Consider the following 13,512-nt stretch of genomic DNA (forward strand, 5'->3'; position numbering starts at 1 on the left):
AAATAACACAACTTCATGTATAAGCTTTCAAAATAATTTGAATGGTTCCTGAGCCACAACCTTACAACTGCAAGGAACCAAAATTAACACAGCCACGACCCAACGATCACAGAATAAAACAACTCGTGACGGAGCGTCATGTGACTGCCTGAGCTGGATTGTACGTCACAGTAAAGCATTGATCATCGTCACTGGCGCGTGACACCGTAACGGCGACAACAGAACAAAATTGCGTGGGAGGCTTGAACATTACGAATCTTCAACTACAGCTTTAAAAACATTTAAAAATTTGGCTGCACTTCTTTGCATCACAAAACCTACCCATTGCGTTATTTTGATCGCTTGGTTATGACATACGGTACAGACTGGCCTATATAAGTGGTGTATGCAGTATTATATTATACACAGAAACTCAAATATTTCGGTAATAATGCTTTACCAAATCTAACCAGCCCACCATTACGAGAAACTGCAAAACAAAGTCACCGTGCACTGAAAATGTCACTTGCTATTTAGGGAAAAAAGTTATGTTAGGAAAAACACATACCAAACTTTACACACGAAACTCCCTTAATTTAAATTGAGAAAGCACTGCATTTAGATCTCTTTCTTGGTATTTTATTGAGGACTGCCAATCAAAAAAAAACAATGAATCGCACTGATGCAGGACCGGAAAGAATAGGAAACCTGTAGCAAACTTTGGTTTATATTTTAATTCAACGAAAACAACAGTCCTATTTGTTTTACGATCTGAAACGCAGGGCCATGATGACGGAATTCCAATGGCACACATCTATATATTTGCCCTTTCCAAGTATCACTGATGTCACTGTATCATAAACATCTTGATATTTTCTTGCAAAAGAGGTGATAAAGTTTTAACTGCAATCAGAATAGAAATATGCAGTATTTAACTTGTAATTTGATTTTCGGTTTTATCAAAATTACTACTTTGTCCAACGGCCGTTTTCATTCAGGGCAAGGTTTGACAAATACGTAGGTGAATTGTTAGGCATAAAACATGCCGATCTTGGCGTATAAATCGGTGCCATTCTGATCCTAATGAAATTAATTCTGATGTAGTAGGGTACGCATTTACCTTGATTTTTTTTATATGTCAGCAATTCCGTAATCTAATTTAGGAAAAACCAAAGCACCTCAAATTTAAAAAACATACAGTATAACTCTAGTTTCAATTCTATTCAAATTAAAAAAAAAGCTAAAAAAAGTCTATAGTTGTCGATGTCAGGCTACTTGATATTTTGCCCCCAGCTCTTCAACACGCCCATGCTTCTCAGGGAACTTTTTTACGTCACATACAACTAAATGTTCGTGCAGTCGTTGCCAACGTAGTCCGTTTAAGTTCTGAAACGACTCTTCTTTGCTTTATCTTTCATATTTGTAGGGTATCCATTGGGTGGGACAGATATAGGCTGTTATCAGGATTCCAGCAGCATATCGCAAGTTGGCACTTCTAGTCCTCACTAAGTTTAGTGACAAGATAACAGCCAATGTACCACAAGCAAAACGTTTTACTTTCAAAAATAAAATTTTCTGACGATTTTTCATAGCACTCCTGCTTTAGTATAATCATAGTATACTCTACTGTGGTAGTGCAACGACTCCTCCTGATTGTCTCTGTCACGCATGATTTCTAAGAGATAGAAAACTCGCAAATAAATTGGAATTACTTGAAACGTGGGTAGAGTTACATACTGAATTTTTAGCATGTTTAAGTTAGCTCTATATTATTGATTCCAATAACTATAAATATTAAATATTTTTTACCCTTCTTTTCGAAATACGGCGATGTATTGTCGAACAGTTTTATTGTACACCTTGTGTGAATAGAAGTTTAAAGTGTAAGTATACCATGTAATTTTGGGGTTTGTATAAGTACACCTGTGTTGACGTTATCAATACAGTGAAGAAACCATGACATCATTTTATAAGTAGAGGTATGGTTGAAATGTCTTTTGTAAGTGTAAAAAAGCTGATTTTTTTTGAAAATCGTAATTGTCATGCAGGATTTAAATATTATTTACTACAGGCAATTCTGCAAATAATGTTCATAATCCGATGGCCGAAGGTCAAATAGATGTGAGGCTACTTATTCAGAAACAGTGTTTGTAAAACTGGTCAAGTTCAGTACTACAGACAAAATTATTAAGCTTCTAGAATGTACATTTCACACAAATTTATGCAATGTGACGAATTTCATAATCATAAGCAGATATTCCTTTTTTTAAGTCACTTTGTTAAAAAATGCGTGGATGTAACCTTGTTTTCATGTGCATGCGTTTTTATTCATTCCTTTTAAGTAGTTGTTTCCAAATTTACAGAGTAAAAAAAAAAAGTTAAAAGCTAAGCAATACAAAATGTGTAACCTTTATTCTTCTGTCTTGCTTTTCTTGTTTGGGCAAAATAATATCTGATAATATGTTCCTATAAATTTAGTCAAAGATTACAGATTATTCCAAAAATTCTGTTTGGCCACTTAGTTTTTGGAGTACATTGATACTGACCAACACATAAAAATGATCCAAACCTAGTAAAAATTTTCCTAATATAAGAGTCAAGATACATGCAAATAAATAAGCAGCACATTTGTAAAGATTGCAAGACCCTATAAAATAACTTCAAAAAATAGTCTGCTTGTGGCAGGCTATACGTTTTTTGTCTTGAATGTCTTTCTATTACAAACAAAAGCATTTTCAGCCGTACTACTACTCACAAACTACGCCATGATTGAGTCACAGTTCCATTACGTCAGCACAGGCATCCAAGGACACACTTAAAAAACAAAAACAAATTTAAGTTGAGTACTTCCACTTTTTACTGCTATTTTTGCTGCCAGGTACAGTAATTAATGGGAATTGCTCTTCTGGCTCTGAAGTTTCGAAAGTGTTTTTTAAAACCGACGTTTCGTCTGCATCCGGCGAGACTTCCTCAGGTTATGTCACACAATAATGCATCAAGCGCATAAACACTAAAAACACAAGAAAAGGGGAAAAGATAACATTGGCACTGCTTGTATCGTCACGTGACCAGGTGTGTAACGGGGCGTAACACTTACAACAAATTGTTGTAAACCGCTGGAAAGTAGACGCATTGCTCCTTGTCATTCACGCAATGGTCGTTCTTATGAATGTGAAGCGTTTTGTGTGGTTCTCCTCCATCTCGAGGACTCGGACCTCATCAAAGTTAACTCGGTGGCAGCGTGTTTCGCCAGTGCTGTCCTCTGGCTATTCTTTGCTGCAACGTCACGGCCATGCTCTTTTAACCGAGTCTTTAACCGATATATGCTCCACTGCAGTCCTTACATGGAATATAAAACACAACGCCTTTGGGTTGGGCCGTACCCTTCTCGATAGGGTGTGACACCATTCTGCCCAGTGTTCTGTGTGGCTTTGTGTAGACCGCAGTACCATAATCCAACATCATACGCCTTAGCGTGTCTGTTAAAACACGAACATGGCAAAACGATCGTACCGGTAGATGGCGCTGTTTCTTGTGCCTTGACCACGGACTTTCTTCTAAACATCCATTACAGATAGTGTTTATGCACTCGATGCATTATTGTGATGTGACATAACCCTGAGGAAGCCGCTGGATGGTAGACGAAACGTCGGTTTCAATAAACACTTTCTAAAAAAAATACTTTTCAGAAAAACATCGTATTATTGTGAAAAGGGATATGAATTATTTATTATTTTTTACTCATTGGAATCACTATATTACTAACAATTCGTTAAAACTCCACCCACAATTAAAGCAATTCGAATTTATTTGCGAGTATCCTATCTCTCTACATGCAAAAAGTGGCATTTGATCTCCTGGAAATCATGCGTATCGGAGATTCTCCAAGAGAATTAAGAAACAAAGAAAAGAGGAGCCGTTGCACCACCATAAGAGTATACTATAGTATAAATAATCGTCACCAAAATATTCATTGAGTTTTTCCCCGGAAATTTATTGGTTCCGACTTTGCCCCAACAATGGGCGTGACGTCACAATGCTGCACGTAAGATTGATTGCAAGATTGGTGGAAAATGCAATGGTTCTTTATTAAAATGCGTGTAGCTCTTATTGGGTAAATCATTTCGGGGTAGTTTTTTTTTTATTAGGGCAAAGCAGATATTGTCGAAGAATATAAGTACGAACCACCAAAAACAAAAATTTACGTTAAGCGAAGAAAAAAGTATGGAACTAACCGCAACCAGCGCGTCTGGCAGCTGCATTGCATTAACGTTTACTGTTTCATTGGGGTAAAATCGGAGCATATGAAACAAAAGACTCAAAATCAAATTATAAATCTTTTCTAATGATTCTCTAGCTAGGTCACTTTCGAAATTTCTGCAAAAGATCGTAAAATTAATGATATGTTCCCAACTTGGTTGTATGTACTGACATAAAACATAACAGATAAGCTTTAGTGTCTCTTCACCTAAGCGTAAATTTTCTTTTTTGGTGCTTGGTACTTAATATTTTTCGACAATTTCTGCTTTGCTTATACGTAAAAAATTTTCCACAAACGGATTTAGGACTGCGCTACACGCGTTTTAGTAAATAACTCCTATCTAAACCAATGCAATATCAGCCATTCTTTACCTGCAGCATTGTGACGTCAGGCCCATTGATGACGCGAAGTCGGAACCATGATATTCATGGAATTGAGCCAAATGTATTGCAGAATAGTAAACTGATATAGGTCTGCTATAACAATCCAGATACTGGCAGGCTGTCGATCGCGCACGCACCGTATGTAAATTCGAGGCAACGATCATGCAGACAACTTGGTTTAATCTGATAAAACTTAGGCCTACACAGAAATACAAATTGTGAATAGCCATAATGACATTTCACAGTAAAAGTATTTTTTTTATTTATGAAACGACTATTGGTTATCTCGTCAGTCATAGATAAAAAGCCACTTTATGTTATAATGTAATTTTTGCTTTAATTTAAATTAAGTTTTTAAAAAGGTATCTGTTGGATTTTAAATATTTACACGAGGGCGCTGCAGAGCCAAAACGACGTTGTGAAGATCAAGATCTCACGAAAAGCAATAGTGGTAGCACCAACCAGGGCGAAGTCGGTGCACCTAGGCTTTGGCGATGCCAAAAATTGTGTACATTAATGGATATACTTATTTGTCTTGTAATTGTACAGTACGAGTGTCAGGCAGAAAGTAAGAGCATTAAGAAAACTGCAGTTGGTATTTTTTCACTATAGGCCTAGCTGCACCTTATTAGCAGACAGTCAGACATCGAGATGGTTTTTATGCAATGCCGGAAAATTACTACTGGATTACCGCGACGATTCGTTTGCAGATTACATTGCACGCCAGTATGTTGCTTCGAAACGTTCGTTTTAAGCTCTTTGACCTTGCAAAAAAATTAGTAATCCATGTTACTTTTGGCATATAAATTATGTTTGTTTTTAAGCCTTTTATGTATAAATAAAAAGGAACCTTCATGAGTTTAGAAAGGTATGCAAATATTGTATTGAGAATATGTGTAAGTCAAGGGTCCGAGGGGTTCTGACAGAAAAGGATAAAACCTCCACAATGTGGTTTTGTTACTTGCTGCTACTTACAACTCTTCCTTGTATTAGTGGTAAGAAATTTGCTGTCTAAAAATTTGAGAACATTTATTTACTTCACAATTGTTTATTTTCTTTTAGGATATATATGTCTAAAATTATGTGGCCTATGTAACTTGGTTTTAAAAGCATTGTCTAAAACACACTATTATGTTACCAATTTTTGCACAAATGTATGCTTTTAACTGATGTTGTTTTGTTTTGATTGCAGGCAACTGCCTTGAGGATGGAGTCATGATTAAGGTACTTTCTGTTTGGTATAAATTTAAACTTAAACATGGTCTGAGTATAAATGGAATGTTTCATCAAAATAATTTATCATCAGTAAACAGTTTTTGCCAATGTATAAAGGTAATGTGAGTTTGTAGAAGTTATGCAACATTCTTAGTAAGTCTTGACATGAGAAATAACATGTATTTTTGTTTTGATTTGGATTATATTTCCTCACTGTTTTGTGAAACTGAGGTAAAAGCATCAATTAACACTAAGTACTGATTCATCAGAAAGATGATCAGACAAGATTGATTTCAACTTCTTTGTGATCACCGATAAATAATGCCTGGGTTTCTCCCAGTCTAGTCAATAGCCAGTAACAGTAATTGCCTTTTTGAGGGTCAAATGAGTTTGCAAAAGCAAAAATTTTGCCTCACATGCCATAAATTTAGACTTTTGGTCTGCGAACTGTTTTTGTTGAATCTGTTCTTTCAGCCATTGTTCAATTTGACGATACCCTGTATGTATTGAGTGGATTTATCAGGCATACATTATACCACCTGTAAACCTTTGTCTGCCTAGAATTGAACACTGTGTTATTAAAACATTGTTGTTGGGGAAAGGTGATTGTAACAATAGAACTGGCCTATGTTGTTACAAACTCTGTAGAAATTCACAACATTCAAAACTGATTCAATTTACTAATTTGTGTGCCAGCAAAGAATCTAAGTCTTTGTTTTAGTATACGACTCCGTGTTCGCATTTCCCACGAGTGTTTTGTTGAGGAATTAGAAAATGTGCCTCACCCCTTTAACACACGCCAATGGTTGGTAACTAACAGAGAATTAGTCATCCGCGGCAATTTTCGAACGCTTGCTAAGTGCTGGTTTAGCACAGAATTCTAGAAAATAAATCGACCGTGTCTGGCTTGTTTGCAATAACCTTGGTGCCAATCCAATCCAGCCTCTGTTTGTGTTATTTCATATTAAATTTATATTTCTGTGTTTTTGAGAGGTAAAACAAACGTAATGAAGGTGAACAATGGTTGATTGTTTTAGCGTTATCGCCAACTCCTACGGACAGAGACTCTCTGTCCTGGGCCTGGAACTGACGGTTGGGCGTGCGGACAGATCAATCGATAACAGTTCCTATAACAAAACCAAATTTTGTTTTATTGATAGACAATTAGTCGGTAGTTGGTTCTTCAGTAGTCATCACAGCTAGCTTTCCTCCTTGGATCATTTGCCCAAGTCCCGAGTAACCTTTAGCGCGTGATGTCATTTTTAGTCTATGAAGTATTTATCTCATGGGAGGAGCGACGTGCGAGCATCGCCCGGATATTCTCCACACGGTTCAGATACCCATGTTATTGGTAGATACATAACCCGCGGTAGTAATGAAGATTGTGATTTTGGTTATGTAGCTTTTGTCACATAACTCTCTTTTCTGGATGGTAAAGTTCTTTTTGTGGCACTTTCACGGGCAAATAATGGGGAGAATCACAACAAAACTTGTCGCCACCAGACCACCTTCCTGTGTGACGTCATTATTAACCATTTGTCGTTTTTATGAACAACCAGTGTATTTAGGGGTAATAGATGGAACGTGGCAACTGCGCCGATCACATAGCGTTAAAATTGGCGACAGACGTTAGAGTGTGAAGCTACGAAACTGCGACCATCGCATCGTGTCACGCAGTAGTGTGTTGTTTTATTCCAAGTGGTCCGAACGTAGTATCAAAGTGAAATGTCGTAAAAATCGATGGGCAATGTCCCATCTGTTTTGCGTTTTTTTTTTAATTGACATTTGATTTCGAAATACGCAAGTATTGTAGGATTCGCAAACGCGTCCCCGCTAATGGTGTGAAAAAACGACTGACTTGAACCCAGTTTTGAGTGTGGAATTTCTCAATCTATTGAAATTCCCTGTAAGCTACGTCCAAGCATGAAGTGGATGGTAAAGCGGCGTGTTGATACTTGATGACGCATTTTAACCCCGGGCTCATTGTAAACCGTATTCCGCCAACCTGCGACCAGTTCGACAAAGGAAACCGTTTGTGCGCCTGGTTTGATTTTCAAACTTGAATGTTCACTTTTACCTTTTAGGTTTAGGTATTATTTGCCGATGCTCTGTATTTGCACAATAGTTAATTACTGAAGAAAAAACCCACTTCGTGGTTTCGCTGTAATCAAGTTAAAACGTATCTGCTATGATTGAACGTTCCTGGAAGGGTTTGACAACTTCAAAATAATCGTAGCCCGTCTTATCCTCATTACCAGCTGTTGTGGCCGTGCGACATTGTTCGACTCGCCGGAAAATAACCTCCTATTAATTCGTTTCGCGTAAGCGCGTGAATGTGTGTGGGCTCGGCAATATTTGGCGACATTCGTACTTTGACCGAACTTCTCTATTTTTTATCTTGTCTTATGTAGGCTGTTTGTCGCGAAGGTGACATTATCTTTAGCCGACAAACAAACCACCCACTCAGGCACACTGTTTTTCGTGCTTCAAAATCGACGGACGGTTCGACTCTTGAGCGAACAATATATCTGCCCCCTCTTTTTTCGGCTTGAGAGTCACATTCACTTGCACATGGAATTGTCAAAAGTAGTATTCCTATCATTCATGCTTCACCATCAAAAGTAGAAGAAGGAGATTCGCTCTGTAGATTTCCTTGTCCAACATCCTGCCGCGATCGGCATGTTGCATTGTATGGACGCACCTGCATTGGAAGTTTCTACTTCGTTTACCCCTTCTATCAAAGCCTACATTTGACGTCACGTAATTGTTCAACTTCCAGACAACTGTGGTGTAACGATACGGTTAAGTGTGTTGAGGTCTAACAGTCACTTAATGCTTGTGGTCATAGCAATCGTTGCGTGTGCGAGCTATACAGCTACTTGTGTTACCTGGTAACGGCCTTTTATTGACTTGCCGTTTAATCCAAATCGTGGCCGCTGCATAGGAACGTGAACTGCAGTTGGCAGCCCGCTGGAATGTTGAGCGTCTGTTTGAAGTCATTCTACAATGTAACAAGTTATAGAGTGTGCTTCAAGCCACTTGCCGACAAAGTCAAATGTACCCTCGATGAAACAGGCCGGCAGAAGGTATTTCATGCGTGCGTTAAGGGGGACACTTCATCATACAATGGGACGTCTCTGATCTACGCATCCGATGAACAGTTGTTGGGCATCATACGCACATCGCGTGTCACATAATTTTACAAAAGTTAGTAAACTTCAAAAATCTATTACCTGAAGCACGTACGTGACGTCACGTTGGCATTTAAGCCACTTGAGCAATATGTGTACATAGGCGCGGTTGTCCTGCAGAAGACGTTTGGCGATATTTAAGAATAGGTATTGACTGGTGGCGTGGATATTTGATGTTCTGTGATAGATCACTTACTGTAGGATGGCGAGTCGCCCCAAATCATCCCTACACATTCTACCAAAATATGCCAACAAGATCCAATGCTTCACAATTCCTGCAAGGCAAACTTAATGTGATATCGGACATAGTTTCAAATTGAATGGTTTGTTATAAAAAGATTTTAAATGTCTGCAGTATTATTACCCTCAAGCAGAAAGCGTATTTCTTGTCACATTTTATGACTCGTTTTGCTGCTCCTTTGTATTAAACAACACTGGCAGCAAACAAATCGAATGGCGCCAATGGGCCGGGTTTGTGGGCATGAAGAGCCGCCAAGAGTTTCGACTTCGCCATGTTCGCTGTTTACGGTGATAAAAACTTGGCGAATGTACTGCCAGTCTAATTTCCGCCTCGTACCGTACGACAAAAAGGCCCGCGGCATGTATTGTGCGAAATCCTAAACAACTACTTTCTTATGCGAAGTTACGAAGGTCGCGTGGTTTCCGGTGTTCGTCGCAGTTACCGATTCGCAGCCGACAAAGCTTCAATGCAAGGACATGTTAAGTCTACCTTGTTAATTTAGTCCGCCTAATCGGTTTAATGATCTCCGTTTGATTTTAATATCCCTGTTGCTCTCATGAAATGTCCTAATACTGACACAGGTCAATGCGTATGACCTTTTTGACTACCTTGCACTTTTAAATTTATATCAAAATAATTAGTTTGGTTAAAAGAGAAATCCAAAGGAAAGTTTGACAGTCTTTCTTTCATCCGTAAAAAACTTACATTTGCGCCGCGTCAGACTTACAACCGATTTTCCCTTTCCGTAATAGCTGTGGGGTATGATGTCACTTTCGTGGAATCGTGGGAAACTCGTTACGTCATAAAGTGTGTATGTATCCGACAGAGGTGCTAAAAATTGTTTAATATTAAGCCACTTACATATATGTGTGAAAGTGTCAAATTGTGTGTTAAATTAACATTTAATGTTGGGTACAAGTAGTTAATCACATGTTACGTCAGCGCGTTGCCAAGTCGAGCAGATTTAATCAATCAACTATAGTATGTGTAAGTGAACATAGCGATACCTCTTGAAATTGTGTTCGCCTTTTTGTGAAGGTGAGAAAATGTATGGCTATCACGGAATGTATGAAATAAACCGCATCAATTGCAAAGTACTTTTCCCACACACGGAGAAGGTAAATCTTATCACCGATGCTGGACTTGGTTACATCGTTCTTGCTGTCTTGTCAAGAAAAAACAAACTTTTGCCGTCTCGTGCGTGGTATCGGCTGTGCGAACAACCTGGTAAGCTGAAAAAAGGCAAATCCACACCTTGTTTGCGAGTACTTACGTTATCCTTTGGGTCAAGTGAAGTAACACCAGAGCGGTTAGCATCGCGTGCAGCCAACCCCCCTCACTTACAGTGCGTGCCACCCCGTCTGCTTTCTCCACCTCCCATTAAATCGCCGACGAAGCTTGAAAGTATCGTCTATTGTGTGCGACCCAGTTTGCTAAGTCGATACTTTTGTGACTTGTGCGATCCATCAGTGTTCGTTCGTCACTTTCCGTCGAAACTCTTTGATGCCAAAATATTAAGTTAAGATACGAAACCACGTAATCGATGTTATAAATGTATAGATTTAACTTTGTTGTTGTTGTTGATGTGCTGTAGACGGCATTCCACTTTAAAAACTGAAATCCACAAAACAAACTATTTCCAAGTGTGGCGCGTAACATCAAAAGCATGAGTTTATCTTGGGCGATTTGTGACAATAGCCTCGTTATTGTGGTGTCATAATGCAATGAAAGTACTTTAGCACGTGTGCGTGAGAAAGATACACCTCACGCGAATTTTAATAACGAGTCATACTTCTTTTGTCGCCAAAAGAAGTGGATACACAAAGTTCTAAGGCTAAGTGGAGTCTTATATTTAGCCAAACTTTACACTTGTTTTAACTTTCCACGTAAATTGTGTTCGGCAAAACGGTATTACGAAACCATGGCGCCATCGTGGCTGATAGCAACTAAAAATTGCCATCGTAAAAGTAGTTCTACTGTGTTGGTATCAGGGTGGTACGAGTTTAGAGTTGTAGGATTTTCGCCCCACCCTAAACAGTAAATCCTCGCATATGCCAACTACAAGAGGGCTTGTGTTGAAGTTGCAACGGCTCCAAATCTGGCTTTTATCGAAGTCTTGTAAGAAAGTGTGTAATTTCTGCAGCGATTTTTGTGAATGCAGCTTCCTCTACAGCAGATATTGTGCAGGTGGTTTTTCAAGATACCAACATAAAAATTCAAGTTTGTAGTATTTTCGATAACGTTTCTGCTAATAATACAAACTATATCTGGTTCTCTTACGTCATCGTTATCACGGAAACGTTTTCTCACTCCCGAATCACAAACCAAACCTAAACCATTATATCCATAGTAAGTCCTAAAACATCACCTTTGTGCTGGGTTTCAGTCACATTCCACTCATATTTTTCATCGTTCGAAAGAAAATATTTGTGTGTTCGGTTGTTCGTTGAAACTTACAGAGCAGTGATGGGTTTGGCCGGGCTTTGTTGAATGGGAATTTCAACGACATTGCTTTGTGATGGGTGACGTAACGCGTCTGTGCGAATTGAGCTTGAAATGTTTTTCTAAGCGTAAACTTCCTGTGCACGTATTTTTTAAAAATTGTTTTTTCACATCGTCGTCACTGTTATTGGAATATTATTGCAAAACACCTCCATGCGTTAGTACCAAAAGTAAAACAGCAGCCCGTTATTTGAGGTGTGCTTTTTCGGCTTACGTTCGAACACTCTTCCCGAAAATTGGTTGTTCGCTATTGTTGTCCACTACCGGTTGTGTCTCGTTTCATGGTCGCGTGTCTGAGGCTCCTGTACGCTCGCCGGCACATTTTCGCACAAATAAATAGCGAACAAATCGGCTCACGGCTCGTTACAATTCGCCTTAAAGCCCAAACTATTCATGCAAGGCACGTTGAAATCCACCGCTTTTGTTCTGTTGAATTATTATAAAAAAAACGTATGTACTCGTTTTGTATAACCCTGAAAACATACGGATTTTAATCGTTCACTAAAATTAAACCTTCCTTGAATGTGGTTTGAAGATAAATGCCGTCTTAGAAAAGAAAACTGTGACAGAAATGTCGTCAAAAGGTTGAAATGCCATTTGGCCAACTTCGCCCATCAAATGTTGCTGTGGGCGTTTTGCGTCAGCCCAGTGCCGTTCCGCTTCGATGCATTGTTGTCTCGTCAACTTTGCAGTGAGAAACTGGTGAGGAATGCATTACATTTCAACAATCTGCCCCTACTCTGTCTGCTATAGCGTTTGAAGTGCGTAATCTAAAACCTGGCGACCCCCGATGTTTCGGTGTGGTAAGCATTGGAAAACGCGCATTGGTGTGGGAACTTACGCCTTGCCAACCAATGTTGTAACAAGGTCATAAGAAGGCGCCAAAACCGCAAAAAACTGGAAACCAGGTACTGCTTGCTCGTCGACTACTCATCTCAAGTTTCTATACGGTACATGTATTTTAGAAAACCGCCTATAGTTAGTTGGAAAGTGAAATAAGAAATACGTTTTATAAATTTCACTACGCATTGAGTTTTTTGCACAACGAATGAAAACGCGTGAAAAATTGCCACAAATTGCAGTAATTTCTCCCGTCGTCTGGCGCAGGTCTCCATTGCGAACGTCTGCGGTTTGTTTGGATAAAAATTCACTGCAACCCTGATTGCACGTTGCCACCTGGTGTTTTTTTTTGGAAGTTCTTATCAACGAAAATAAGTTTTTATTAAAATTTCCCCTCCCTGGGTGAGTGTTTCTCAAACTTTTTTCTGTACCGCCCCCCAAACACCTTAGTCATTTAGCAACGCCCAACAGAACAGACAAAAAAAACACAACGAATTTATTTGTTGCTCGTTAGTTAATGCGATGGGTGAGGTTGGTGCAATGACGCCAATTTATTAATTTTAAGTTTCATGGCGGACAAAAACCATGGTAAGTCTCCTCAATTGTCGATATCAAGACGTTTCTTTTTCCATGTAAAAGAGTGGTGAATGCGCTGAACGCACGTTCCACCAAGTAAGAAAATTACGGAAAGGTACACGCGTACCACCTGGAATGCGGTCGCATACCACTTGTGGTAAACGTACCACTTTTTTGGGAAACACTGACTTACGCTATAAGAGAACATTTGCCATGTTACCAAGCGCCCTCCAATCGTCCATTCAGTCTCCAGCGCCCCCCGTAGGATTGCAAACGCCCCTAAGGGGGCTCTGGCGCCCACATTGGGAACCACTGCCCTATTTG

At 39.2% G+C, this 13,512-nt stretch overlaps 1 protein-coding gene across 2 annotated transcripts in view; it reads left to right on the forward strand.

Moving 5' to 3' along the window:
• Window positions 1-5,452: 5,452 nt before the first annotated feature.
• Window positions 5,453-13,512, forward strand: part of LOC145896153 (extracellular matrix organizing protein FRAS1-like) — a 41,075-nt gene continuing 33,015 nt past the window's right edge. For both annotated transcript variants that reach the window (XM_082985013.1, XM_082985014.1), the window contains exons 1-2: window positions 5,453-5,618; window positions 5,816-5,847. In XM_082985013.1, coding sequence (XP_082841139.1) covers window positions 5,516-5,618; window positions 5,816-5,847 — 135 coding nt within the window. In that variant the 5' untranslated portion in view covers window positions 5,453-5,515. The remainder of the gene's footprint in view (window positions 5,619-5,815; window positions 5,848-13,512) is intronic.

The sequence above is a fragment of the Ascidia mentula genome, chromosome 3 (assembly GCF_947561715.1).
Source record: "Ascidia mentula chromosome 3, kaAscMent1.1, whole genome shotgun sequence".
In the NCBI taxonomy this organism is placed as follows: domain Eukaryota; kingdom Metazoa; phylum Chordata; class Ascidiacea; order Phlebobranchia; family Ascidiidae; genus Ascidia; species Ascidia mentula.